Source organism: Schistocerca piceifrons, chromosome 1, assembly GCF_021461385.2.
Source record: "Schistocerca piceifrons isolate TAMUIC-IGC-003096 chromosome 1, iqSchPice1.1, whole genome shotgun sequence".
Classification (NCBI taxonomy): Eukaryota; Metazoa; Arthropoda; class Insecta; order Orthoptera; family Acrididae; genus Schistocerca; species Schistocerca piceifrons.
In genome coordinates, this window is record NC_060138.1 from 673,003,875 (window position 1) to 673,029,526 (window position 25,652).

Genomic DNA, 25,652 nt, shown 5'->3' on the forward strand with positions numbered 1-25,652 from the left:
TAATTGAATGCGCCATTGTGGAGTATAGTTTTGCATTACTGTATGCAGCTATGTCATATACTGTAACTAGCTGTGCATCAAGATAAGAAGGACCATTTTTGACAGGAAAAATGTTTATTAGATTAAATTTATCTTGGTCTATGAAAATATAAGTGTGCTGCCTTCCTGTACTATCGAAGTAGGAAAATAAGTAACTGCTGTCAGATTCAAAGAACCAAGTAATGCTTAAAAGTTCATTCTTCCTATCAAACTCTTTCAGAAAATCTAGATTGAAATCCCACAAAATTATAATTTTTGTTCCTCAGTCAGACGTATGGCACACCAAAAAATCCAAGTTTTTCAGGAGTACCTGAAAATTTTCCAGTGGGGGACCTGTACTCGGTCACTATTATAAAAGTACCTTTATTTAGTTTAAGCTCAAAGGCACATTCTTCCATATGTTGCTGTATACAAAGTTTTTGAGTTTCTAAATTTTTCACACTATATCTGTTAACATATTTGGCAACTCCTTCTTTCTTCATATTGTCTCTGCTTACATGTGCTGAAAGCTTACATTCACTTACATTTATCTTTTGCATATCTGTGACACTGTGATGTTCTGACAGGCATAGTACATGTATTACATCCTCAGTTTCTAAATCTTACAAAAAAACAAGAAACTTATCCACTTTTTTTTAAATCCCCTGATATTCTGAGGCAATATAGTAACATGATTTTTCACTGTACTTTTGTGAGAATCTTGTGATATTTCAACATCTTTAGTACCTGCCTGTCGGAGCTTCTCGTTAAGCTTATCTCCTTTCAGTGTTGTATCACTGGATACTGATCTTAGCCTTAGAAAGAGGTACTCATATGACTTGCAGTGCCACCCCCCCCCCCCTCCTCCTGTCAACCCAGCCAATTTATCCTTCCCTTTCCTATTGAGATGCAGTTCATACCTAGTGAAATCCCATCTACCTATAGCATCAAAAGGAACCCATTCTATGCCTGACAGGGTAGCAGTCGATCTGACTCTATATTGACCCCCCCTTACAGAATTGTTCAACTGGGTCCAATCATACTGCATGAAAAAAGGCATCAATCCAACATATGATGCACTCTCTTCAAGGATGGGCAGAAACGTTCATTTTTAGGCATGGAATAAGATCCAGCCATTTTTGTTCGCATGTAATATTGCTAGTGTGTGTCACAGCATTCGATATATTTGCTTGAAAATGGTAAAATTGCAATCTCAGCCCTGGAATGTACCTCAACATGCCAGAAATCTGTACCATCTGCTGGAAGTACCAGACGAGCACCTTACATTTGCATAGATGACGTGTTTATTTCAAAAAATAATTCAAATGTAACATAAACAGTACATATTTTGTACGATATGTAGAATGACAAATTATGTTTTGTAGCAGCGAATTAAAAATGTGCAGTATACATATTGTCATAATTTGTTTTTACTAATGGCGTTCCTACCATTGCACATCCCGTGCCAAGATTTATGCGGTAATGTTAGAAAGACAACAACTTCTTTGCATTGGCCCAAAAAATGCTACTTATAGAGCACATTGCTGTGAATATTGATGATCCAAGTCTGGTGAAGTAAAATTTAATCTCACATAATGAGTCATGAAGGTACATACTGTGTTTCAGAAAGAGATTTCATTTGTGAGCTCAATTTTTATTTGTATTGGTCACCACAGCTGTGTATAATGTACCCATACTGTTTAAAACAGAATGCCATACACCGGATCTGACAAATAGGAAATGGGATGAATTGTATCACTGAGGAACAATTTGTGTAAATGTCTTAATTTAATTCAAGATAACACACACACACACACACACACACACACACAATACAAGTGTTCCTGAGCTCCCCTGGAATTGGCAGGGATAGGAACGAATGCAGATATGTGTGTACTCAAATGGGCCATGCCTTAAAGGTGACTGTAACTGGTAGAACATATTGGATTGGTGCATAAGTTTGTAGCATTTTTCCATAAACTTAATAAACACAACAGTTATACAATACAAAGGCTTTATTCATCAATAATATGTTCTCCTTCACTATTTACAACAGTCTGCCAATGCTGGGGCATCTTTTCAATTCCACAACTGTAGAAATCACATGGTTTTAAGGTGAAGAACTTGTTAGGCCATGTTCGGAGTGCATTTTCATCCAGAAAGGACATTCCTTGAAGACTGTTAGGTAGAGAGTGGAAAAGGTGAGAATTTGAGGGTGCAAGATTAGGTGAATAATGTGGGTGTGGCATTACTTGCCAACCTAACTCCTGTCTAGTGTTTTTTGTCAGTTTAGCAGAATGCAGGCAGGTGTTATTTTGGTGTAGCATCACTTCACATAATCTTCCTGATAATTATTCTGGGATTGTGTCTGCAAGACATCTCAGTTGTTGTCAGCAGTGATGGTTAAACGTTGGAGAAGCAATTCGTAGTTTGCCACACTGTTGCTGTTCCGCCAGATGCATAACATTATCTTTCGTAGATGCACACAGATCTTTGTACAAGGAGTTGCTGCTTTGTTTGGGCTCAGCCATTCCTTTCTTTTCCTTATGTTAGCATAAAAGACATCATTTCTCGTCACCAATAACGTGCAAGATAAGAATGGTCGATGTTGTTCATGAGCCAATTGATGAGCAAGCAGAGATGCACATTTGGCCACCCGCTGATTTTTGTGATTTTGGCTTAGGGCATGCAATACCCATACACCCAATTTTTGAACGTTCCCCATAGCGCACAAATGTCGCACAATGGTGGAATGAGAACAGTTCATCACATGTACAAGTTCTCAAGTACACTGATGTGGGTCATTTTTGATTAATGTGTTTAAACAATCTTCATCAAATCCTGAAGCTCTTCCTGAATGTGAAGAGTCACCAATGTCAAAATGATCCTCCTTAAAATGAGAAAACCATTTTCTTGCTGTGCTCTCTCCAGTGGCATTATCCCCATACATGGCACAAATATTTCTGGTTGCCTCTGCTGCTGTCACACCTATTGATCTCAAACACAAGAATATGTCAGAAATGTTCCAGTTTCTCCGCTTGATACTCCTTTTTCTAGCATCCACAGCTCCACTCACAAACTCCAGATAACAATATGTGAAATCAGATTACAACAGTGAACTACGATAAAAAATGACAATTGACAAACAAGCCTGTAGTAACCGGAGTACCACCATGCAAAACAAAAATGCTATGAGATTATGCATCAGCCTAAGTTTTGGTTAAGTGCACAAATCTTCAGCCTAAATGTAATTTATTTTGGGCTATACTTTGCACACAACATTTTGTTATGGAGATTCTGTGGTTAACTGCTTATCCACTTCTACTGAGTCGATAACACAAATGAAAGTTGTCAAATGGTACGGCCACTGTTTGAGACCACAGAATAGTTGAAAATAGTTGTACTGTTATGCTGTGACAAATATTTCCACAGTAATATTAAATCAGAAGAAATTCCAGCTAACAATAGGTACAGAGATTGACAACGCCATCCGTTCAGCAGCTGCTTCCGCGATTCCCTCTTCCTCTCTTTCTCCCCAACGGAAGACTGACTCTTGGTGGACCCTCAAAACTTCTGAGGCTGTTAAAAACTGCCGTTGTGGACTCCAATGCTACAAATGGCATCCATCTCTTCCCACTTTCTGATATTCAAATGGCTTCGTGCCCAGCCCCATTATCTTCTTAAATGCCAGAAACGGATTTATTGGGAACAACATGATGCTGCCATAGGGCTACACACTCCCTCTTCACATATATGGACAAATATCAGGTGCATATTTGACTGCTATCCTTGTACACGTGTCCGGGGAATTTCCCTGACTGCTTTTATTCTTACCAGCCCAGACTCTACCACTGAGCATTTTGCCCAGGCGTCAGCATTAGTCCACCCTCCAACCACGTCCCATCTTCTCAATCACTGTCTGGAATGATTCCCTTGATCCTTCGTTCCCCATTGTCAGGAGCCTTGTAACGCCCCATTTAGAGAGTAGGAATTCACTGGAGCCTATGCTCTCTTCCCTGCCATGACTCCTGGACAGGTCTGGGTGCATAACCAAATGTTTCAACACTTATTGGTAGCTAGCCAGTGTCATATCCTTGCCCTTCTTAACCATCTCTGGCGTGATGGGAAATTTCTTTCCCAGTGGCGAGAAAGTGTTGCTATCCCCATTATGAAATCAGGTAAACTGCCTCTTCAGATGCGCAGCTATTGTCTGATCAATTAACCAATGTCGTCTGCAAGTTACTTGAGTCGAATGCTGTATTGGATCCTTGAATCCCGGGACCTTTTGGTTTTGACCCAGAGTGATGTTTGACAATGCTGCTATGCTACAAATAATTTATTCCACCTGGAGTCTGCTACTCGAACAACTTTTGCCAGGCATCAACACTTTGTTGCAGTATTCTTTGATCTGCATAAAGCTTATGATACCACATGGCACCACTACATCTTTTCCACCTTACATGAGTGGGGTCTCAGTGGCTCACTCCCAGTTTTTATCCAGAACTTTCTTTCATGTCGCACTTGTCAGGTACATGTTGGCGCCTCCCATAGCAGCTCTCATTTGCAGGTGAATAGGGCTCAATACGTTTCTGTTTTGAGTGTCTCTTTTTGGTGGCTGTCAGTGGTCTGGTGGCAGCTGTGTGACCTATGGTGCCCCATCTTTCTATGCTGAAGGCTTTTGCAGGTACTTTTGTTCATCTGTGATGTGCATTGCTGAACAGACTGCAGGGAGCAGTATGATCAGTGCAGTCTTGGGCTCTCACTCGAGGCTTCCACATTTCAGCTGCTGACACCTGTGTTATGCATTCTGTTGTCGCCACTCAGTGCATCCCCATCTAAATCTGTATCTTTATGGCTGGTCCATCAATGTAGTGGATTCTCAGCAATTTTTGGACTAGTCTTTGATGCCCTATTGAAATGATTTCCCATCTTTGTCAACTAATGCAATACCAATTGATACACAGACTACTCTACTCTCTTGCAGCTCCAAAGCATTGGTCCAGTCCCATCTACATTATGGGAGTCTCGCATACAACTTGGCATCACCTTCGATGGTACAGATGCTGAACCTGCAACATTACAGATGTTGGACCTTACACACCATTGTGAGGTACGACTGGTAGCTGGAAACTTTTGGACTAGACCCGTGATCAGTCTCCTAGCATCTTCTGCACCAACAACAGTTGATCACTTATGTGTTACGCATCTGCTGCTGATACGAGGATCTCCCTCCCGCAGCGGCGGCCTAGGTCTGTAGTTAAGATTGCCATCCACATCCAGTCCCTCCCTTTTTCCCAGGAACTCCAGCTTTCCCCTCTAGAACCTCTTCTCTGGACCCACTCATGTACATCTCTGGTGCATCCAAGGTACACAGCTTTGCCTTGACCTATTAAAAGGTCCGAAAGACTTGGCTTCACCGGAAGTCCTCCACCACCAATTCTTCTCCATTCTCAGCATGTTTTTGGTTTCAAAAGTAGTGTATACTGATGGGTCGATGGTTACTGTTCACACTGGCTTTGATTATATTCATGCAAGATGTAATTAATGTCAATCCTTGCTGCGTGGGTGCAGTGTTTTCACTGTGGAGTTGTTAGCCATCTCTCTTGCTCTTGAGCAAATCCATTCCTGTACTGGTGAGTCCTTCCTCTTCTGTAGTGACTCCTTGAACAGTTAACAAGCTCTTGACCAGTGTTACCATCACCATCCCTTGGTCATGACTATCCAGGACTCCCTTTTTGCCCTCAAACAATGTGGACACTCAGTGGTCTGTGTCTGGACACTGGAACACATTGGGGTTCCAGGGAATGAATTCACTGTCAGGCTGGACAGTTTGGTACCGAAAAGCTGCCTCTTGGGATTGGTATTAGAGAACCAGACCTTTAATCGGTATTATGTCCTCAAGTTCTGGGGATTTGGAGTACAGAATGGCACACTCTGACTTGGCAAACAAACTACAGGCAATGAAGGAGACCATGAATTTGTGAAGGTCCTCCATGCGGACCTCTCATGAGGACTTCATCATTCTTTGCGTTGGCCGTATTTTGCTGACTCGTGGTTATCTCTGGCATGAGAATCCGTCCCACTCTCATTGTGGTGCCCATTTTTGTGGTTGACATTTTGCTGCACTGCCCTAACTTAGCTGCCCTGCAGTGGACTTTTCATCTTCTAGACTTGATACCCCTGGAGTTAATAGATGACGCCTCAGCAACTGAGCTGGTTATACAGGTTATTCGTGAAGGGAGTTTTTATCGGTCTCTCTAAAGGAGGGCACCTCAGCCTTTTGGGCCCATTGAGGTGTTGGCAAAATGCCCTGTTTTGTCTCCTTTGCCCCAACTAGCCAATGGCTGTCTGTGCTTGGTGGTCTGCCATCGCCCTCTCCCTACCTGTTCTTTAGCTCATGTTCCCCTTCTCGCGTGTTCTGTTGTACTTGGTGTTCTTCTTCTGTTGTCCTGTGCTTCTCTCGCCCTGTCCATGTCACTAGTCTTTTCTGTCTATTATTGGGTGCACTGTCTCTGATAAGTGGCAGGGGGGTGGGGGAGGTATCCCCCCATTGCACTGTCTGCCTTTGAGGGCCTCCAGCTGCTCCCTGGATGGAGCAATCACCTGCCTGTCTTCTTTCCCCCCCTTTTCTTCTTCGTTGTTCCTTTCTCTAAATTTTTTGACCTTCAATGACTTTGGCATTTTCTTTCCTTGGGTTTTGCACACTAGGCCCTTCTTTGGTATGTAGTTTTGTTGAATAGCCTGTTCCAGGTAGGATGGACTGATGATTTCGCATTTTGGACCCTTTGATCATTAAACCAACTAATTAAATCATCTGTGTCTCCTTTGCAAAAGTAATCTCTGGCATTTACCACTGGGTTCTGCAATAGTGGGGACACCCTCTGTCTGTGTTGATCTCCATTTTCTCATTCATCATGTTGCCTCATATCTTTTGTTTACTTACCATGCTCTTTATCCACCTGCATTAGCGCTCTAAATGCTATGCTTTTCTACAACTGTAACCGTGGATTTGAAGGTAGTGTTGCTAAAAGCCCCCTCAGTACCCAGGAACATGCAGAGAACAATTTCCTGCGAATGTAGATCTCTTTCCACATTCCCAACACGTTGACAAGGTGTATCGCATGATTTGCCTGATGGTTGTGCTTGTTGGTTTTTATGTAGAGGAACCATCATTAACCTTCTTTCTGAAACATGCTCTTCAATCAGTTTTTTCTGATGTCTTTAGAAGAAAGGAAGACAATCTGTTTGGTCTTATGTCCTTAGTCTTGGTATGATCACTTCTGTTTGGGTTTGGGATAAAGACAACATCCAAGCGTAAGCAATGACTCTAGCTGCTTGAATGACCTCTCATTCTTGTTGCATTTGAACTAAAAAGATTCCTCAGGACTTGGTGAATTTTGTGGTTGAAACATTCTTACCGCCCACTGAATCTGCTTTAGTTACTGATTCTTGGTCTTTTTTATCTGCCAGAGTGCATGGGATCTTGAGCAGCATATCCAGTGCCTCATGCACTGTCTTTGTAAACCAGCAATCCTCCTCCCTTACAGTCCTTCTGGGCTCTGTTGGCATTCTTGTCATAATTTTCTTAAGTCTGGGCATAGCAGCTGTAACCTCTACCTCCTCACATGATACTTTGTTGTTGAGCCTATCTGCGACTCAGCATCTCCGCTATATCATGAGTAGCAACTTTCATTTCCATAATGTTATTATATGAGATACTGAATTTGACTGGTTTGATGCGGCCCACCACAAATTCCTCTCCTGCGCTAACCTCTTCATCGCAGGGCAGGAAACGTGCACCCTCTGTCCTAAGTTATTTGTTGGATATATTCTAGTGTCCTTCTTCCCTTATACTTCTTACCCTCAGCAGCTCCCAAGCTAGTAGCATGTAGGTTATTCCCACATGTTGTAACACATGTCCTATCACTTCATCCTTCTTGTGATTGTTTTCCATTTGCTCTGTTTTCCACTGATCCTCCGGAGAACCTCCTCATCCCTTATCTTATCAGTCCACCTAATTTTCAACGTTATCTGGAGCAATTCCTTAACTTCGTCTACTTCATGGTCACCATTCTTGATTTTAAGTTTCTCGCTACTCTCATTTCTGCTACTTTTGTTACTTTCATCCTTCTACGGTTTACTCTCAATCCAGATTCTGTACTCATTAGAAAATCCATTCCAGTCATCGGGTTCCATAAGCCCTAATCACTTTCACTGAGGATTGCAATGTCGTCACTGAGTCTTATCATTGAGATCCTTTGGTTCTGAATTTTAATCCTGCTCTTGAACTTTTCTTTCGTTACTGTCATTACTTCTTCGGTGTATGGTTTGAACATTAAGTGCGAAATACTGCATCCCTCTCTAGTACTTGTACATATGTTATGCTACCTGTCTTTTTTTGAATGCTTTTTCTAGGTTGATAAATCCTATTAGCATGCCTTGGTTTTCTTCAGCCTGGCTTCTGTTACCAAGTGCACTATCCTAAAGCTAAACTGATTGTCATCTTTCAGATTCTCACTAGTCCTTTCCATTCTTCTGTGTATAATTCTTGTCAGCACCTTGGATGCATGAGTTATTAAGCTGATTGTTCGATAGTCCTCACTCTTATTTGCCCTTGTTAGCTTCGAAATTGTGTGGAAGACATTTTTTGAAAAGTCTGATGGTACGCTGCAGTCACGTAGGTTCTACACACCAACACAAATAGTTGTTTGGTTGCCACTTCCACCAGTGATTTTAGAAATTCCAGTAGAATTCTACCTATCCCTTCTGCCTTATTTGATTTCAAGTCTTTTGAGCCTTCTTAAATGCTGACTTTAATTCTGCATCCCCTTTGTCTTCAATATTGACTCCCAATTCCTTGTTCTGTCATGTCATCAGACAAGTCCTCCCTCTCATAGAGGCCTTCAATGTACTCTTTCCAGCTACCCACTGTTCCCTCTGCACTTCATAGTGGGATTCCCATTGCACCTTTAGTGTTACCACCCTTGCTTTTAATATCACTGAAGGTTGTTTTGACTTTGCTGTATGCTGAAGTAGCCCTCCTGACAGTCATTCCTTTTTCTTTCCTGCCTTAGCTGCTCTGTGCTTCCTATTTATTTCATTCCCATGGAATTTATATTGCTGTATTCGTGTCTCCCCCTGCACATTTTCCCCCTGCAGGTCTGGGGGGCTAGAATAGGCCCTAGGTATTCCTGCATGTCGTAAGAGGCAACTAAAAGAAGTCTCTCACATTTCAGCCTTTATGTGATGGTCTCCTGTAGGGTTTGACCTCAATTTTTCAAAATTTTCCCAAAGAGCGAGCCAATTAGGGAAGAGCGCCTTACGTGGTGCGTAGTGGTGTCCATCATGTGCTGAGACCTCTTGCATCCTTCGTCAACGTGGATCTGCACATCTGCTCATTCTCCAGGTGTTGAGTGAGGTCACCCTCCTGGGTGCATTTCCCTCCATCCCCCGTGCAGTATCGATTTCTGCGCTGTTGACGATAATGGACTTCTTAGCTCGTTTGCACCTGATATCCAGCACGGTAGCCAGACCGTTATGGTGGGGCCGCCATGTACCCTGTTGGTTGTAGCTCCCTGACCACACAGGGATAGCTTTGCCGATGCCTGTAGGGTCCGAGGGATAATCAGGTTGCCACTGGTGCCTTCATCTTGGCCTTCGAGGGTGACACATTTTCCGAGAAGGTCAAGGTGATAGTCTGCTGCTGTGATGTAAAGCCATATATCCCTCCCCTGATGCGGCACTTCAAGTGCTGGAAGTTTGACCATATGTCTTTCTGCTGTTCTTCCAGCGTCACTTGTTGGGATTGTGGATGTCCTTCACATCCCAATACTCCCTGTGCGCTACCTCCCATCTGTATCTTTCGCATTCGGGACAACGATGGTTCAATCCCGCGTCCAGCCATCCTGATTTAGGTTTTCCGTGATTTCCCTAAATCACTCCAGGTAAATGCCGGGATGGTTCCTTTAAAAAGGGCACGGCCGATTTTCTTCCCCATCCTTCTCTAATTCGATGAGACTGATGACCACGCTGTTTGGTCTCTTCCCCCAAACAAACCAACCAACCCATCTGTGTTTACTGCGGAGAGCAGCATTCACCTAGCTCACTAGACTGCAGGGTTCTCCAGAAAGAAAGAAAAATAATGAAATACAAGACCCTGGACCAACTGACAAACACTGAGCTGAGAGAAAATATGAGAGGGTACATCCTGTGCATAAGATGTCAACCTATGCCGCTGCTACGACAACAGTTCTGATCTTCCGTTCCGCCGCATACAGTTGGCTCTCAGAGCCATCAGACTCCACCTGCCCCCTTGATGTTGGGGGGCACTTCCCTCCCTGTTGCTCCTGCACAACCTACTTCAGGAGCAACACCCCACCAACCATCGGGGACATCAGTACCCACTTCTCAGCTGGAGAAGCATAAGTCTTCTTCAGCTCCTCTTGCCAGGGAAGGGATCACTTGGGTCACTGCCTTCCCAGATTCCTACCAGTAGCAAAGCTGACATCCGCCAATGGCTGAAGCAACCACAGGTAGCTGGTCGTAGAGCTTCACGGTCCTCCTCAGTCCCTGAGACTGAATTAGTGAAGCCCTCCCAGCCGAACAAACCTTAGGAGCAGCGAAAGAAACCTAAAAAGAAAAAGACCCCAATAACCAAGGCACTGCAGTGGCACCCACACCACCACTACCTACAAGCTCTGTGTCTGAGGATGAGGTGGAGATTCTGGTGTGCACTGAGGACGTAAATCTTACTGGGCCCTCAGACACAATGGATGTTGATCGCACAGGTACTCATCTGGTGGCAGCAGGTGACCCTGAGGCATAGACTGCCCCATTGAGTGTTTCATGCCTTCCCAGTCTCACGATCACGTAATATCCTCCAGTGGAATTGCAGTGGTTTTTTCCACCACCTGGCTGAGCTACGGAAACTGTTACGCTTTACACCTGCTTTCTACAATGCCCTCCAGGAGACCTGGTTCCTGGCAATGCACACCCCTGCCCTCCATGACTGTAAGGGATTACAGGAACCGTAGTGACTATAGTAGAGTGTCAGGTGGAGTTTGTGTCCATGTCCTGAACTCAGTATGTAGTGAACCTGTGACCCTTCAAACCCCTCTTGAAGCTGTGGCTGTTGGGATGAGGACGATGCAGGAAATAACTGTCTGCAATGTATATTTTCCTCAAGATGGTGCAGTAGCCCTGAACGTATTGGCTGCACTGATTGATCAACTCCCTAAACCTGTCCTACTTTTGGGAGATTTTAACATGCATAATCCCTTGTGGGATGGCGCCATACTTACTGGCCATGGTAGGGACGTCGAAAATTTACTGTCACAACACGACCTCTGCCTTTTAAATACAGGTGCCCCCACACATTTCAGTGTGGCACATGGTACACATTTGGCCATTGATCTCTCGGTTCGCAGCCCTGGCCTTCTCCCATCTATCCACTGGAGAGCACATGACGACCTGTGTGGTGGTGACCAGTTTCCCGTCTTCCTGTCACTCCCCCAGCATCATGCCCACAGGTGCCTACCCAGATGGGCTTTAAACAAGGCAGACTGGGAAGCCTTCACCTCTGCTGTGACCACTGAATCTCCCCTACATGGTGCCATCAATGTTGTTGTTGAGCAGCTCACTACAGCGATCAATTCCTCGTTCTTTAGGGTGCCCCCAGCGAAAGACAGTCCCTTGGTGGTAGCCGGAAGTCACTGAGGCAATTACAGATATCGGCAAGCTCTACAGCGACATAAGTGGCACCCTTCACTAGAGCACCTAATAGCCTTTAAGCAGCTCCGTGCCCCCCGTTCGCCGGCTTATAAAACGACGGAAACAGGAGCGTTGGGAGAGGTACGTGTCGACCGTTGGGTGCCATACATCACCTTCCTAAGTCTGGACGAAGATCAGACATCTCTTTGGGCGCCAGACCCCAACAGGTGCCCCTGGGATAAATATCAATGGTATTTTATCTACCAATGCAAACATAATTGCCAAGCACTTTGCTGAGCACTATGCTAGAGCCTCTGCGTCGGAGAACTACCCCCAGCCTTTTGCACCCCCAAACGATGAATGGAATGGAAAGTTCTCTCATTCACTACACGCAACAGTGAACCCTATAACACCTCATTTACAGAGTGGGAGCTCCTTAGTGCCCTTGCATATTGCTCCGACACGGCCCCTGGGTTCGATCGGATCCACAGTCAGATGATTAAACATCTCTCACCTGACTACAAGTGACATCTTGTCATCTTCAACCAGATCTGGTGCGATGACATCTTTCCATCGCAATGGCGGGAGAGCACCATCATTCTGGTGCTCAAACTCGGTCAAAACCCACTTTATGTGGATAGGTACTGGCCCACAGCTTTACCAACTTTCTTTGTAAGCTGCTGGAACGTATGGTGTGTCGGCAGTTGGGTGAGTCCTGGAGTCTTGTGGCCTACTGGCTCCATGTCAGGGCAGCTTCCACCAGGGTCGCTCTACCACTGATAATCTTGTTGTGTCCCTTGAGTCTGCCATCCGAACAGCCTTTTCCAGACGCCAGCATCTGGTTGCCATCTTTTTTGACTTACTTAAAGCATACGATATGACCTGGCGACATCATATCCTTGCCATGTTGTATGACTGGGGTCTCTGGAGCCTGCTCCCAGTTTTTATCCAAAACTTCCTGTCACTCCGTACTGTACGTGTCCAAGTCAGTGCCTCCCATAGTTCCCCCTGTATTCAGGAGAATGGCATTCCGCAGGGCTCTGTATTGAGTGCGTCTCTATTTTTAGTGGCCATTAACGATATAGCAGCAGTTGTCGGGTCGTCGGTCTCACATTCTCTGTGTGCGGATGACTTCTGCATTTCGTACCGCTCCTCCAGTACTGGTGTTGCTGAGCGGTACCTGCAGGGAGCCATTCACAAGGTGCAGTCATGGGCTCTAGCCAATGGCTTCCAGTTTTCAGCTGTGAAGTCGTGTGTCCTGCATTTCTGCCTGCATCGCACCATTCATCCAGAACCAGAACTTTATCTTAATGATGATCCACTCACTGTATTGGAGACATATCAATTCGTAGGACTGGTTTTCGACACCTGATTGACTTGGTTACCTCACCTTCGTCATCATAAGAGGAAATGCTGGCAGTACCTCAATGCTCTCTGCTGCCTGAGCAACACAAACTAGGGTGCAGATCGTTCTACACTGCTGTAGCTCTACACAGTCCTTGTTCAATCCCGCCTTGACTGTGGGAGTCTGGTTTACGGTTTGGCGGCACCCTCAATATTGCGTTTACTTGACCCAGTGCACCACTGTGGAGTTCGCCTAGCGATGGGAGCTTTTAGAACGAGTCCGGTGACCAGGTCCTGGTGGAGACCGGAATTCATCCATTGAAGGTTAGGTGTGCACAACTGCTCGCCAGTGACATTCGACACGTTCGTAGTTCTCCTGCGCATCCAAATTACCGTCTCCTTTTCCCACCAATGGCGGTTCATCTCCGGCATCGGCGGCCCAGGTCAGAGCTTACGATTGCAGTTCGTGTCCGCTCCCTTTTATCTGAACTGGAGTCCTCCCCATTACCACCTCTTCTTGAGGTCCATTCACATTGCCTCCATGGTGTACACCTAGACCGCAGATTCTTCTCCTCCTTTCGCATGGCTTTAAGGACTCCATTAAACCTGCGGCTCTCCGCTATCACTTCCTCTCGATTCTCGACATGTACCAGGGCCATGAAGTGGTTTACACTGATGGCTCAATGGCTGATGGTCACAAAGGCTTTGCGTACATTCGTGCAAGACATATTGAACAGCGCTCTTTGCCAGATGGCTGCAGTGTTCTCACTGCAGAGGTGGCGGCCATATCTCGTGCTCTTGAGCACGTCCGCTCATGCCCTGGTGAGTCATTTCTCCTGTGTACTGACTCCTTGAACAACCTACAAGCTATCGTCCAGTGCTACCCTCACCATCCTTTTGTAGCATCCATTCAGGAGTCCATCTATGCCTTGGAACGGTCCCGGTATTCAGTGGTGTTTGTGTGGACCCCAGGACACGTCAGAATCCCAGGCAACGAACTTGGCGTCAGGCTTCTGTAGATGAGCATCTCCGAAACTGACCTGCGTTCTGTCTTATGCCGCAGGGTTTTTCGGCTTTGAGAGACAAAATGGCAGAACAGTATGCACAACAAACTGCGTGTCATTAAGGAGACTATGAATGTGTGGAAGTCTTCCATGTGGTCCTCTCGCATGGAATTGGTTGTCCTCTGCCTGCTCCGCATTGGCCACACTTGGCTAACGCGAGGTTACTGCCTCCATCGCGAGGACCCACCTCGGTGTCGCTGTGGCTCACAAATGACGGTCGTCCACCTCTTGCTGGACTGCCCACTTTTAGCCGCTCTGCGGTAGACTTTTAACTTTCCCAGCACCCTACCTTCAGTGTTGGGTGACAATACTTTAACAGCGGCTTTAGTTTTATGTTTTATTCGTGAGGGTGGGTTTTATCATTTGATCTAAGTTTTAGCGCATGTCATTTGTCCCTCTGTGTCTTCCACCCTAGTGCTTTTAGGATGGAGGTTTTAATGTGTTGCAGAGTGGCTGGCTTCTCCTTTTTATTCTCATGGTCCCCCCAGGGGGTCCACAACTCTTTCGTGGATACGTGCGTGGCGAGCACGGGGCCCCGAGCCATTGCAGCCTTCTTTCTCTCCCGGGCTGCATTTCCTTTCCCTTCCCCTCCGTTCCCCTCCATACCCCTTTCCCCTCGCCCTCTCCTCCCCCTCTATTGGTGTCCTTGCTTATGTTGGCCCCCGCTATCCTCCTGGTTCTGTTGGTTTTACACTCTGGCTTTGTTGCGTAATCATCTCCTCCTTTTGGCATTCCTTGGTCCCCCTCCATTCCAAAATTTCTCTTCCGTAGTGTGAGCCATTTGGGGAAGAGCACCTTACCTAGTGTCTCCGACGTGTGCCCTCCTAGTATATTCCACCTTTCTTCTACGTCGTTGTCTGATGCTAGGGTGCATAGCCAGCACGGTAGCCAGCCCGTGTGGTGGGGTCGCTATGTACCCTTTTGGTTGAGCCCCCTGAACACACAGGGATCACACTTCTGATACCTGAGCTGTGACCTCCTCATGCATGCCTTGGAGTGGTTGCTCGTCATCCTGGAGCATCGGAACTCCCGGCAATGGCCGCCGTGCCAGACGGCCCTTGCTGTGGCTGGGTGGCGCCCGTGAGGAGAGCCCCTGATCGGAGTGGGTGGTATCAGGGCGGACGCTATGCAGATGAAACGCATAAGGGTCCAAACCTCTGGCCGCTCTTCTGCGGCCGTCTCTCTGCGTGGTACTGATTCCTCAAGTGCTGCTTCTCTTGCCCCTTCGGCCTTCCCTTCCGTGGCTACCCCCTGGGAGGAGGGTCAGGCCCGTCGTCTAGGGGCAAAACCTTTCCCCCGTTATCTAGTTTGCACCAGGACTGATGGAGATACTTTCACCAGTGTCAAACCTTTATTCTTTGTGGAACACATTGAAGACAAGTTCGGCGAAGTGGACTCCCTGAGCAAGATGCGGTCGGGTTCGTTACTGATAAAAACTGCTTCGGCTGCCCAATCTGCGGCCCTTCGTGCCTGTACCCATCTTGGCACAATTCCCGTGTCCATTACCCCTCACCAGTCTCTAAATATGGTACAAGGTGTGATTTTTCACAGAGACCTCATCCTTCAAACTGATGAGGAACTTCGGGACAATCTCGGACGGCGGGGTGTTCACTTTGTTCGGCGTGTTCAGAAGGGTCCTAAAGATAATCGTATTGATACTGGTGCCTTTATTCTGGCCTTTGAAGGGGATACCCTTCCTGAGAAAGTTAAGATTATGGTCTATCGCTGTGATGTGAAGCCGTACATCCCACCTCCTATGCGGTGTTTTAAGTGCTTGCGTTTTGGCCACATGTCTTCTCGCTGTACCCAGGACCCTCTCTGTGGTGACTGTGGACGTCCACTCCATGAGGGGAGTCCCTGTGTTCCCCCTCCTGTATGTGTAAATTGTCATGGTAGTCATTCTCCACATTCAGCAGATTGCCCAGTCTATAAGAAAGAAAAAAAGATACAGGAGTATAAGTCTCTTGATCGTTTAAGCTACACAGAGGCCCGTAAGAAATATGCACGATTGCACCCTGTGTCCATGACATCTAGTTACGCCTTGGTTACATCTTCATCCCTTCCTCCCCCTTCCTTACCCCCATCCCGGTCCCCTCTCCTTCCCCCCTCCCCTGCGGCTCCCACACCTTCTCCCCTGGGCGCTGCTCCCCCTCCCCAGCCGGAGAAGTGTCCCACTCCTTCGGCGTCTGCCGGTCAAGGGCGCCTCTCCCGGGATGCCCCTTCCCGGCACCTTCCAGGTCAAAGGTCTGCTGCAGCGCGGCGACCGCGAGAGCCGCGGTCTATCGGCCCCCAGGTCGCCCGGTCACTTTCTGTTCCTGATCTTGCTGCAGCTGGCTCCATTATGCCACACAGCCCTCCTCGAACTCAGCCTGAAAAGAAGAAGAAACATAAGTCCCGGGACAAAGAGCCTCTGGTGTCACCGGAGGTCCCTTCCCCGGCTTCACAACCGGATTCTGACCTGTCGTTTATGGATGTCGCCCCCTCCTTGTCGGTGACGGGTGGGGACCCGGCGGTATGACTGGATTTAGCGTGTTCAGCCCTCATTTAAACCATCGTTCTGTGGTTCTCCAATGGAATTGTAATGGCTACTATCGTCACCTTCCGGAATTGAAATCCCTTCTTTCGTCCTACTCAGCAGCTTGTGTGGTTCTCCAGGAATCTCATTTTACTGATGCTCACTCACCGACCCTCCGTGGGTTCCGTGTTTTCTGTCGAAATCGGGTCGGACCCTTGCGGGCTTCTGGTGGCGTTTGTACGTTGGTCCGTACAGACATTGCTAGCACGTGGATTCCTCTCCAAACTACATTGGAAGCAGTTGCTGTTAGGGTCCACTTAGACTCTGCAGTCACAGTATGCAATCTTTATCTCCCTCCTGACAGGACTCTTACACCTGCTGCCTTAACCACCCTTCTTCAGCAACTTCCTCCTCCCTTCCTCCTCCTTGGGGATTTTAATGCTCATCATCCTTTGTGGGGCAGTGCCTTTCCATCTAGACGAGGTCTTCTTATCGACCAATTTATTGCAGACCACGACCTGTGCCTTCTTAATGATGGCTCCCCTACTCATTTCAGTGCTGGTCATGGTACCTTTTCTGCCATTGATCTTTCTCTTTCTTCTCCCTCTCTCCTCCCTTCATTACACTGGTCGCCACACGACGACCTTTGTGATAGTGACCATTTCCCGTTGATTATCACGCTCCCTTCCCGCTCCCCGATGGAGAGGTTACCTCGTTGGTCTTTCCACCGCGCCGATTGGCCTCTATATACTGCACAGGTCGAGTTTTCTCCCTCTTTGTCGGGTTGTATTGATGACGTCCTACGTGACGTGTCTGACGCGATTGTTCGCGCTGCTAACCTTGCTGTCCCGCGCTCATCTGGACAATTTCGTCGTCGGCAAGTCCCGTGGTGGAGTACGGCCATTGCCATTGCCATCCGTGATCGCCGTCGAGCTTTGCAACACTTTAAGAGGCACCCATCTGTAGCCAGCCTTTCTACCTTTAAGCGCCTTCGCGCTAAAGCCCGTTATTTAATCAAACAGAGCAAGCGGATATGTTGGGAACGATTCGTTTCTTCCCTTGGTTCCACTGTCCCTCTGTCACGGGTATGGGCTACACTTCGCTCTCTCCAAGGTTGCCATCGGCAGTCCACCCTCCCAGGCCTTCACCTCCCAGATGGCATTTGTACGGACCCATTAGTTCTTGCAGAACATCTTGCGACCCATTTTGCAGTGGCATCAGCGTCGGCCTCCTATCCAGCTGCTTTCCTTCATCAAAAACAGCAGGCTGAAGCTGTCACCTTATGTTTCACCACTTGTGAGTCAGAATCTTACAACGAACCTTTCACTGAATGGGAATTTCTTTCTGCTCTATCTGCTTCTCATGATACGGCTCCTGGCCCAGATTCCATTCATAACCAGCTGCTTCAACATCTCAGTGCTCCACAACGGCACCATCTTCTTCGGGTGTTTAACCGTATCTGGCTCCAGGGTGACTTCCCTTCTCAGTGGAGGGATAGCATTGTGGTTCCTGTCCTTAAGCCTGGTCAGAACCCCCTATCTGTTGACAGCTATCGGCCAATTAGTTTGACCAATGTTGTTTGTAAGTTACTTGAACGGCTGGTAGCCCGTCGGCTCACTTGGGTCCTCGAATCTCGGGATCTATTGTCCCCTTACCAGTGTGGCTTTCGAGAGGGACGATCTCCAATCGATCATTTGCTTCGCTTGGAATCCGCAGTTCGGCAGGCTTTTTCCCAGCGCCGCCATTTGGTTGCAGTGTTTTTTGACCTTCGCAAGGCCTATGACACGGCCTGGCGCCATCACATCTTACTAACCCTTCATCAGTGGGGTCTTCGGGGCCCACTCCCGATTTTTATCCGCCAGTTCCTGATCCATCGGTCATTCAGAGTTCGAGTTGGTACTGCTTTTAGTTCTCCACGGACCCAGGAGACGGGCATCCCACAGGGTTCGGTCTTGAGTGTCCTTCTTTTCCTCATTGCTATCGATGGACTTGTGGCCTCTGTCGGTCCCTTGGTCGCCCCTGCCCTGTATGTGGATGATTTCTGCATTTGGGTTAGTTCCTCCTCGATGCCATCTGCAGAACGGCAGCTCCAGGTGGCTATACGGCGTGCCTCTGCATGGACCCTCTCCCACGGGTTTCAATTCTCTCCTTTAAAATCGCGGGTGGTCCACTTCTGTCGCCGTACTACGGTCCACCCTGATCCAGAGCTCTATCTCGCTGCACAAAGATTGCCTGTGGTTCCACAGTTTCGTTTCCTAGGTCTTCTTTTCGACAACAAGCTCACTTGGCTGCCCCATATCAGACTCCTGAAGGTAGGATGTTTCCGTAAACTCAATGTCCTTCGCTTCCTTGCCCACTCCTCCTGGGGTGCGGACCGTTCCCTCCTCCTCCGTCTTTATCGTGCTCTAGTTCTGTCACGTTTGGACTATGGTTGTCAAGTTTATGGTTCAGCTGCTCCTTCCACGCTGCACGTGCTGGATCCAGTCCACCATCGTGGTATCCGTTTGGCCACCGGTGCCTTCCCTACTAGCCCTGTTGATAGTCTCCTGGTTGAAGCTGGGATCCCCCCCCTTTCTGTTCGGCGGTCCCAGCTTCTGGTGTCTTATGCCCTTACTATCCGTTCTTCTCCCGCTCATCCTTCCTATTCTATCCTATTCCCAGACCATGGACGTCGCCCGCCTGACTCCCGCCCTCGGGCGGGTTTACCGGTTGGGCTGCGCCTTGCGTCTCTTACCCGTGATTTTCGGCTTCCTTCTTTGTCCTGTCTTCCTCGCTCCCTCCCCTCCACCCCTCCTTGGTTAGTTCCTCGGCCTCGACTTCGGATGGATCTCCGCCGCGGACCGAAAGATTCCATCCCCCCGGTGGTGTTCCGTACCTTTTTCCGCCAAATTTTATGGGAGTTTCGGGATGCTGTTATTTTTTACACTGATGGCTCTAAATCTGCTGATCATGTTGGGTATGCCTTCACGTCCTCTGTTGGAACGGAAAATCATCTGCTGCCACCTACATGTGGGGTGTTTACTGCGGAATTGATGGCAATTTCCCGGGCCCTTACCTTTATTAAACAATCCCAACACAACCGCGTTTTGTTATGTACGGACTCGATGAGTGGCCTTCTTGCTATTGACCGGTGTTTTTCGCGCCATCCCTTGGTCTCTGCCATCCATGACCATCTCGCTGATCTTCACCGTGCTGCTTGTTCCATTGACTTCTTATGGGTCCCGGGCCATGTGGGTATCCCGGGTAATGAGCTCGCTGATCGTTTGGCTGGGGGAGCAGTTACTTACCCCCCGTTTTCCGTAACCCCTCCTGCAGCGGATTTACGGCTTCACATCAAATCCCACTTTGCACAGTCATGGGCCAATTCTTGGGAGGCTACTCCACTGTCTAATAAACTTCGTGCCATTAAGGTGAATACAGGCCCATGGCGTTCTTCCTTTAGCCTCTCCCGCAAGGACTCGACCACACTGTGTCGTCTCCGCATTGGCCATACCAGGCTGACCCATGGTTTCCTTTTGCGTGATGAGCCACCCCCGCTATGTGGTTGTGGAGCCTTCCAGTCAGTGGCCCACATTTTGGTTGAATGCCCCCTTCTTTTGGCTCTGCGTGCTAAGTACAGACTCCCCCACACTTTACCTTTGATGTTGGCTGACGATTCCCGGATGGTCTCTCTGGTTCTAGGTTTCCTCCGGGAGAGTGGTTTTTATTCTCAGTTTTAAAGTTTTTAATCTCCCTCTGGTGTTGGGGCAGGGCGGTGAGTTTTGGGTGTCTCCCACTGTAGGCAGTGTTCAGAGATTCCCGATTCACCTCCCTGACCAGAATCCTCTTTTCTTTCTCTTTTACTCTGTTTTTACCCCTTCTTTTTAAGGCTTGGTTAGTTTTTCTATTCCCATACGTACTTTCTGCATTATAGCAGTTGTACCTTTTAAGTCACAGGTGGTCTTGCCTATGCTGTTTCAGCATAGTGTTGGGTTCGTTCTCTTGCCAACTTCCCTCATTTGTTTTTACTAATGACATCGTGACTGCCCTTTTACGTTTCCCCTTTATCCGTTTTATTTTTCTGACTATACTGAGATGTCCCGTTAGCAGAATGGAGTCTATTTGAAACAAGGGACTGATGACCTTGCTGTTTGGTCCCTTTAACCTCAAACAACCAACCAACCAACCATTCTCATGGTCAGCCAGCCATGGTAATCTGCTCTCTTGTTTTGATCTCTTCTACATGTTTCTTGCGTCTCTCCATGGTTTTCATGTCCGATTTTGTCCATTTTAGTATTTGTTGCCCTTGTGTCATTCTTTTCTCCTTCCTTGCAGCTATGTTTTGTATGTCTTGATTATTTTACTCTCATCCTTGTGGAATTATTTTAATCGGAACAAGGGACCGAAGTCCTAGCAGTTTGGTCCCGCCACCTCCCCCCCTCTTTTAAACCAACCAACCTGCACATTTTTGTACTTCCTCCTTTCAGCGATCAATTGAAGTATTTCTTCTGCTACACAGGGTTTCTTTGCAGTTACCATCCTTGCACCTATGTTTGTTTGTCCAACATCTGTGACTGCCCTTTATGGAGACGTCCACTCCTTTTCAACTGAACTGTCTACTCTGGTATTCCTTATTGCAGTATCCACGTTCTTAGCAAACTCCAAATACATCTCCATCATTCCTCAGTACTTTAGTATCCCACTTCCTTCCACACTGATTCTTCTGGATGATTGCTTTCATTGTACTCCTTAAATTGTGACCTGACTTGCAGGGGACACTTCACAATCCAATCGCTGTCTGACCGTAATGTAATCCTGCTGGAATCTTCTTGCGTCTCCAGGTCCTTTCCAAGTACACTAGGGTGACAAAAGTCATGTGATAGCGATATTCACATGTACAGATAGTGGTAGTATCACATACAAAAGGTATAAAAAGGTAGTGCATTGGCAGAGCTATCATTTGCACTCAGATGATTCATGGGAAGAGGTCTCCAACATTTTACAGCTGCAGTACAGGAATTAACAGACTTTGAACACAGAATGGTAGTTGGAGCTAAACATGTGGAACATTCCATTTTGGAAATTGTTAGGGAATTCAATACTCCGTGATTCGCAGTGTCAAGAGTGTCCCAAGAATACCACATTTCAGGCAGTACCTTTCACCACAGACAATGCAGTGGCCAACAGCCTTCACTTAACGACAGAGCAGCTGCATGTGTGTAGAGTTGTCAGTGGTAACAGATAAGCAACACTGCTTGAAATAACAATTGAAATCAGAGTGAGATGTACAACAAACATATTCGTCAGGACAGTGCAGCAAAATTTGGCATTAATGGGCTATGGCAGCAGATGACCGACGCAAATGCCCTTGCTAACAGCACATCATCACCTGCAGCTTCTCTCCTGGGCTTGTGACCATATCAGTTGGACCCTAGACAACTGGAAAATATGGCCTTGTCAGATGAGCTGCAGTTTCAGCTGGGTAGAGGTGATGCTAGTGTTAGTGTGACGCAGATCCCATGAAGCCATGGACCCAAGTCGTCAACAAGTCACTGTGCAAGCTGGTGGTTGCTCCATAATTGTGTGGACTGTATATACATGGTTTGGACTAGGACCTCTGGATGTTGAGTTACTTGGAGCCCATTTGCAACCATTCATGGAAGTCATGTTCCCGAACAGTGATGGATGACAATGCACCATATCACTGGGCCACAATTGTTTGAAGAACATTTTGAACAGTCCGAGCATGTAGTATGGCCACTCAGATAACCTAACATGAATCACATCAAACATTTATGGGACATAATTGAGAGGTTAGTTTGTGCACAAAATCCTGCATTGGTGACATTTTCACACTTACGGACTGCTATAGAGACAATATGGCACACTATTTCTACAGGGGACTTCCAGCGGCTTGTTGAGTCCATTACTGCACTACACTCGGTAAATGAAGGTCTGACAATGTAGTGAGGTATCCCACGACTTTTGTCACCTCATTGTATATCTCCTCCTCTTGTGGTTATTAAACAGTGCATTTGCTATTACTATCTGAAATTTATTTGCAGAACTCAGTTAGCCCTTTCCTCTCTCATTCCTGTTACCAAGCCCATATTCTCTCATAACTCTTTCTTCTGTTCCTCCTCCTACACCTGCAATCCAGTGCCCCATGATTATTAGATTTTCGTCTCCTTTTACATACTGAATTACCTGCTCAGAACACTCATATAGTTTCTCCATCTTTTCATCTTCTGCTTACCACATTGGGTGGTATACCTGAGCTATCGTTGTTTGCATAAGTTTGCTGTTGAATCTGATGGTAATGAACCTATCACTGAACTGTTCAAAGTAGTCACTGTCTGCCCTATCTTCTGTTCATAACAAATCTTGCCCCTGTTTTAACATTTTCTGCTGCCATTCTTACCCTATATTCTTCTGACTGGAAATCCTTGTCTTCTTTCCATTTCACTTCACTGACCCATATGATATCTAGATTGAGCCTATGTTCCAACTTGTGATGTTCCATGTTGTATGCCTCATAGAATGTCGTACTGATGCTGCTTATTCCACCTTTTACTCAGGTTAACCTCCTCCTTGGCATTCCCTTTCTGGAGATCTGAATGCCTTGTAGGTACATTTTATGTCTCTTCAGTGCAGTGGTTTCCATTACCCCTTCTGCATCCCCATGCTGTTGGTCATTGCTTTTTCTTCCGCTTTTTAGGAGCACTTTCCCACTGCAAGAGCAAGATGTTCTGCAAGCAGATGATGAATAAATAAAAACTTTGTTTCTCCCTTTACCCAAGACATTGTTACATTAATTCAGCAACTGGATCAGGGAGTCATATCATCATTTAAAGCTCATTATCAATATGAACTGCACACTTAAATAATAAATCCTTATAAGGAAATGGCAACATTCTTTAAATCTGACGACTGTTGCTTATTCAATAGGCCTAGCATGGCATAGTATGTCAGATCCCAATTAGGAATTGCTGGAACAAGTTTTCCATTGAAGAAAACACGACATATGGAGAACGTAGTGACACGTGTTACAACAACAATGACATTCAGTCTGCATGCTGTGTTCTCCAGTGTAATACGTGAAACATTGAACAATGTAAATAAAGTCTTATGTGGGTCAAGACACAAAGTGAATCATATCACTTGATGAGCATAAAACAATATGCGCAAAAGAAAATGTAGGAAGTAGTCTGCGAAAAAAGGTTATTAACTTTTTTAAAGCAGTGGAAAAATGAAACTACAGTTGCTTGTAGACAGTGTTGTAAATTTTCATGTACTTTGTTGTGTATTTTATATAAAGTACTGCAGTACATAATTTGATTTGAAGTTACTGTAATATTATAGTTTGGTCACCAACTGAGTGAGGTTTACGTAATTAATGCATTAGGTAAGTTTTTTTAAATGTTTTACTTCTAATGCCTTTTAAGTGTAAATTCTGAACAGTATATAGTACAGTATAGCATTGCATTATGTGCTTTTCCAAACTTTAGGTGTGTAGTTTGTCCTTTCACAGCTCACTCGTGATATACCACAGTTAAGCCATAATTCAGGGCTAAAGTGTGTCCCCCGACAATCAAGTTGTATCAGCTTCTAGTGTGTTTTCAGAATTGTGGTTTGGTATTTACATAATAAAAAGATGTGAAAACTGAGATTTGTTAACATTTACACTTGGTTTTTACTAATTTTTAAATTGTATTTTCATTTTATGCTAGAATATGACATGTTTATGTTTCCAATTTTAGGCATACTATAGGGCAGCAAAAGCAGCATTGGGAAGTGGTGACACTGACAAGGCTCTGCATTTTATAGAAAGAGGCATCCGTGCTTGTGCAAACCCTGCAGATTTACACAAGCTGAAAGCTGAAATAACTGGTAATAGTAAGTCTGAAAAAACTCTCATATTTGTAGATAAAGTTGTCAGTTATTTTATTCATGGTGCTTCCAATGCTGTTTGTTACAGGCTGTGCCAATTGTGACTGCAAGACTGTAGAGGATAAGCAAGAAGATGTAAGTTTTTATATGTTTAACTATTTTCATCCTCCTCAAAAAACACTTTCTGGATTATGTATGATACCTTGTTCCAGTCATACATGATATGTGTATCAGAGGGAATTCAATTACAGTCATAGTCTTTTCATGAGATACATATAAAACAAAGTGCTACATTGCTTAATTCTTTGTGGGACTTATATACTTTGAATATCAGCGGTGATCTCTCAGTGTCTGTGTTGTAGTGCCTGCCACTGGGATTGGATGAGCACGACCATGACACTTTCACACTCAATTAATGAGCCAATCACAAAAAATACTGTCATCCACCCCCCCCCCCCCTCTCTCTCTCTCTCTCTCTCTCTCTCTCTCTCTCTCTCTCTCTCTCTCTCTCTCTCTCTCTCTCTCTCTCTCTCTGTTGTTTATATTCGATTTTAGAATTTGCGTTAAGGATTCACACATCACTCACGTGACAGTTTGTACTACCATATTTTATTTATTTGTTTCAAATCTTCATGCTACAATTTCTCACCATTGTTGTATTCATATCGGGTCTCCAGCTGCAACATCTCGACATCTGGACACAATATTTCGGCTGTCCACCATCTTCAGGTGAGTAGGCCGTTGCACTATCTCTCCGGAACTGAAATCAAACAAGCCGCGGCGGTTCCTTTATACACCGACCGTGGGTCCACCACGACTGCGCGAAAATAACTGCCTTGTAGTGACAGGCAAAACATCGCACCAGTGGTGAAAGCTCGCAGAAACGATAAATCAATATCAAACATTGTTGACAGTTCTTGAAGACTAAGACAAGGTCCATTGTTACTTAATGTCAAACAGAACTGGGTTCCAACTCTTACTTAAAGAATACCCCTTATCTCTGTTTATATTATTGTCAGATAGCCAGATTTCAATGGCTTCTTTCACTACACAGTCCCAATACCGCGACACAGGGGCAATCACTTGTGTCTCATCGTACAACATTTTATGTACTTCTGTAAAACAATGTTCTG

General features: G+C 46.0%; 1 protein-coding gene across 4 annotated transcripts in view; it reads left to right on the forward strand.

Annotated features, from left to right (window-relative positions):
• LOC124709038 overlaps positions 1-25,652 on the forward strand; it is a 342,602-nt gene that overhangs the window by 20,892 nt on the left and 296,058 nt on the right. For 3 of the 4 annotated variants that reach the window (XM_047240687.1, XM_047240709.1, XM_047240694.1), the window contains exons 4-5: positions 24,390-24,525; positions 24,608-24,654. In XM_047240687.1, the coding sequence (XP_047096643.1) occupies positions 24,390-24,525; positions 24,608-24,654 (183 nt within the window). The remainder of the gene's footprint in view (positions 1-24,389; positions 24,526-24,607; positions 24,655-25,652) is intronic. The other variant, XM_047240701.1, reaches the window with a different exon arrangement.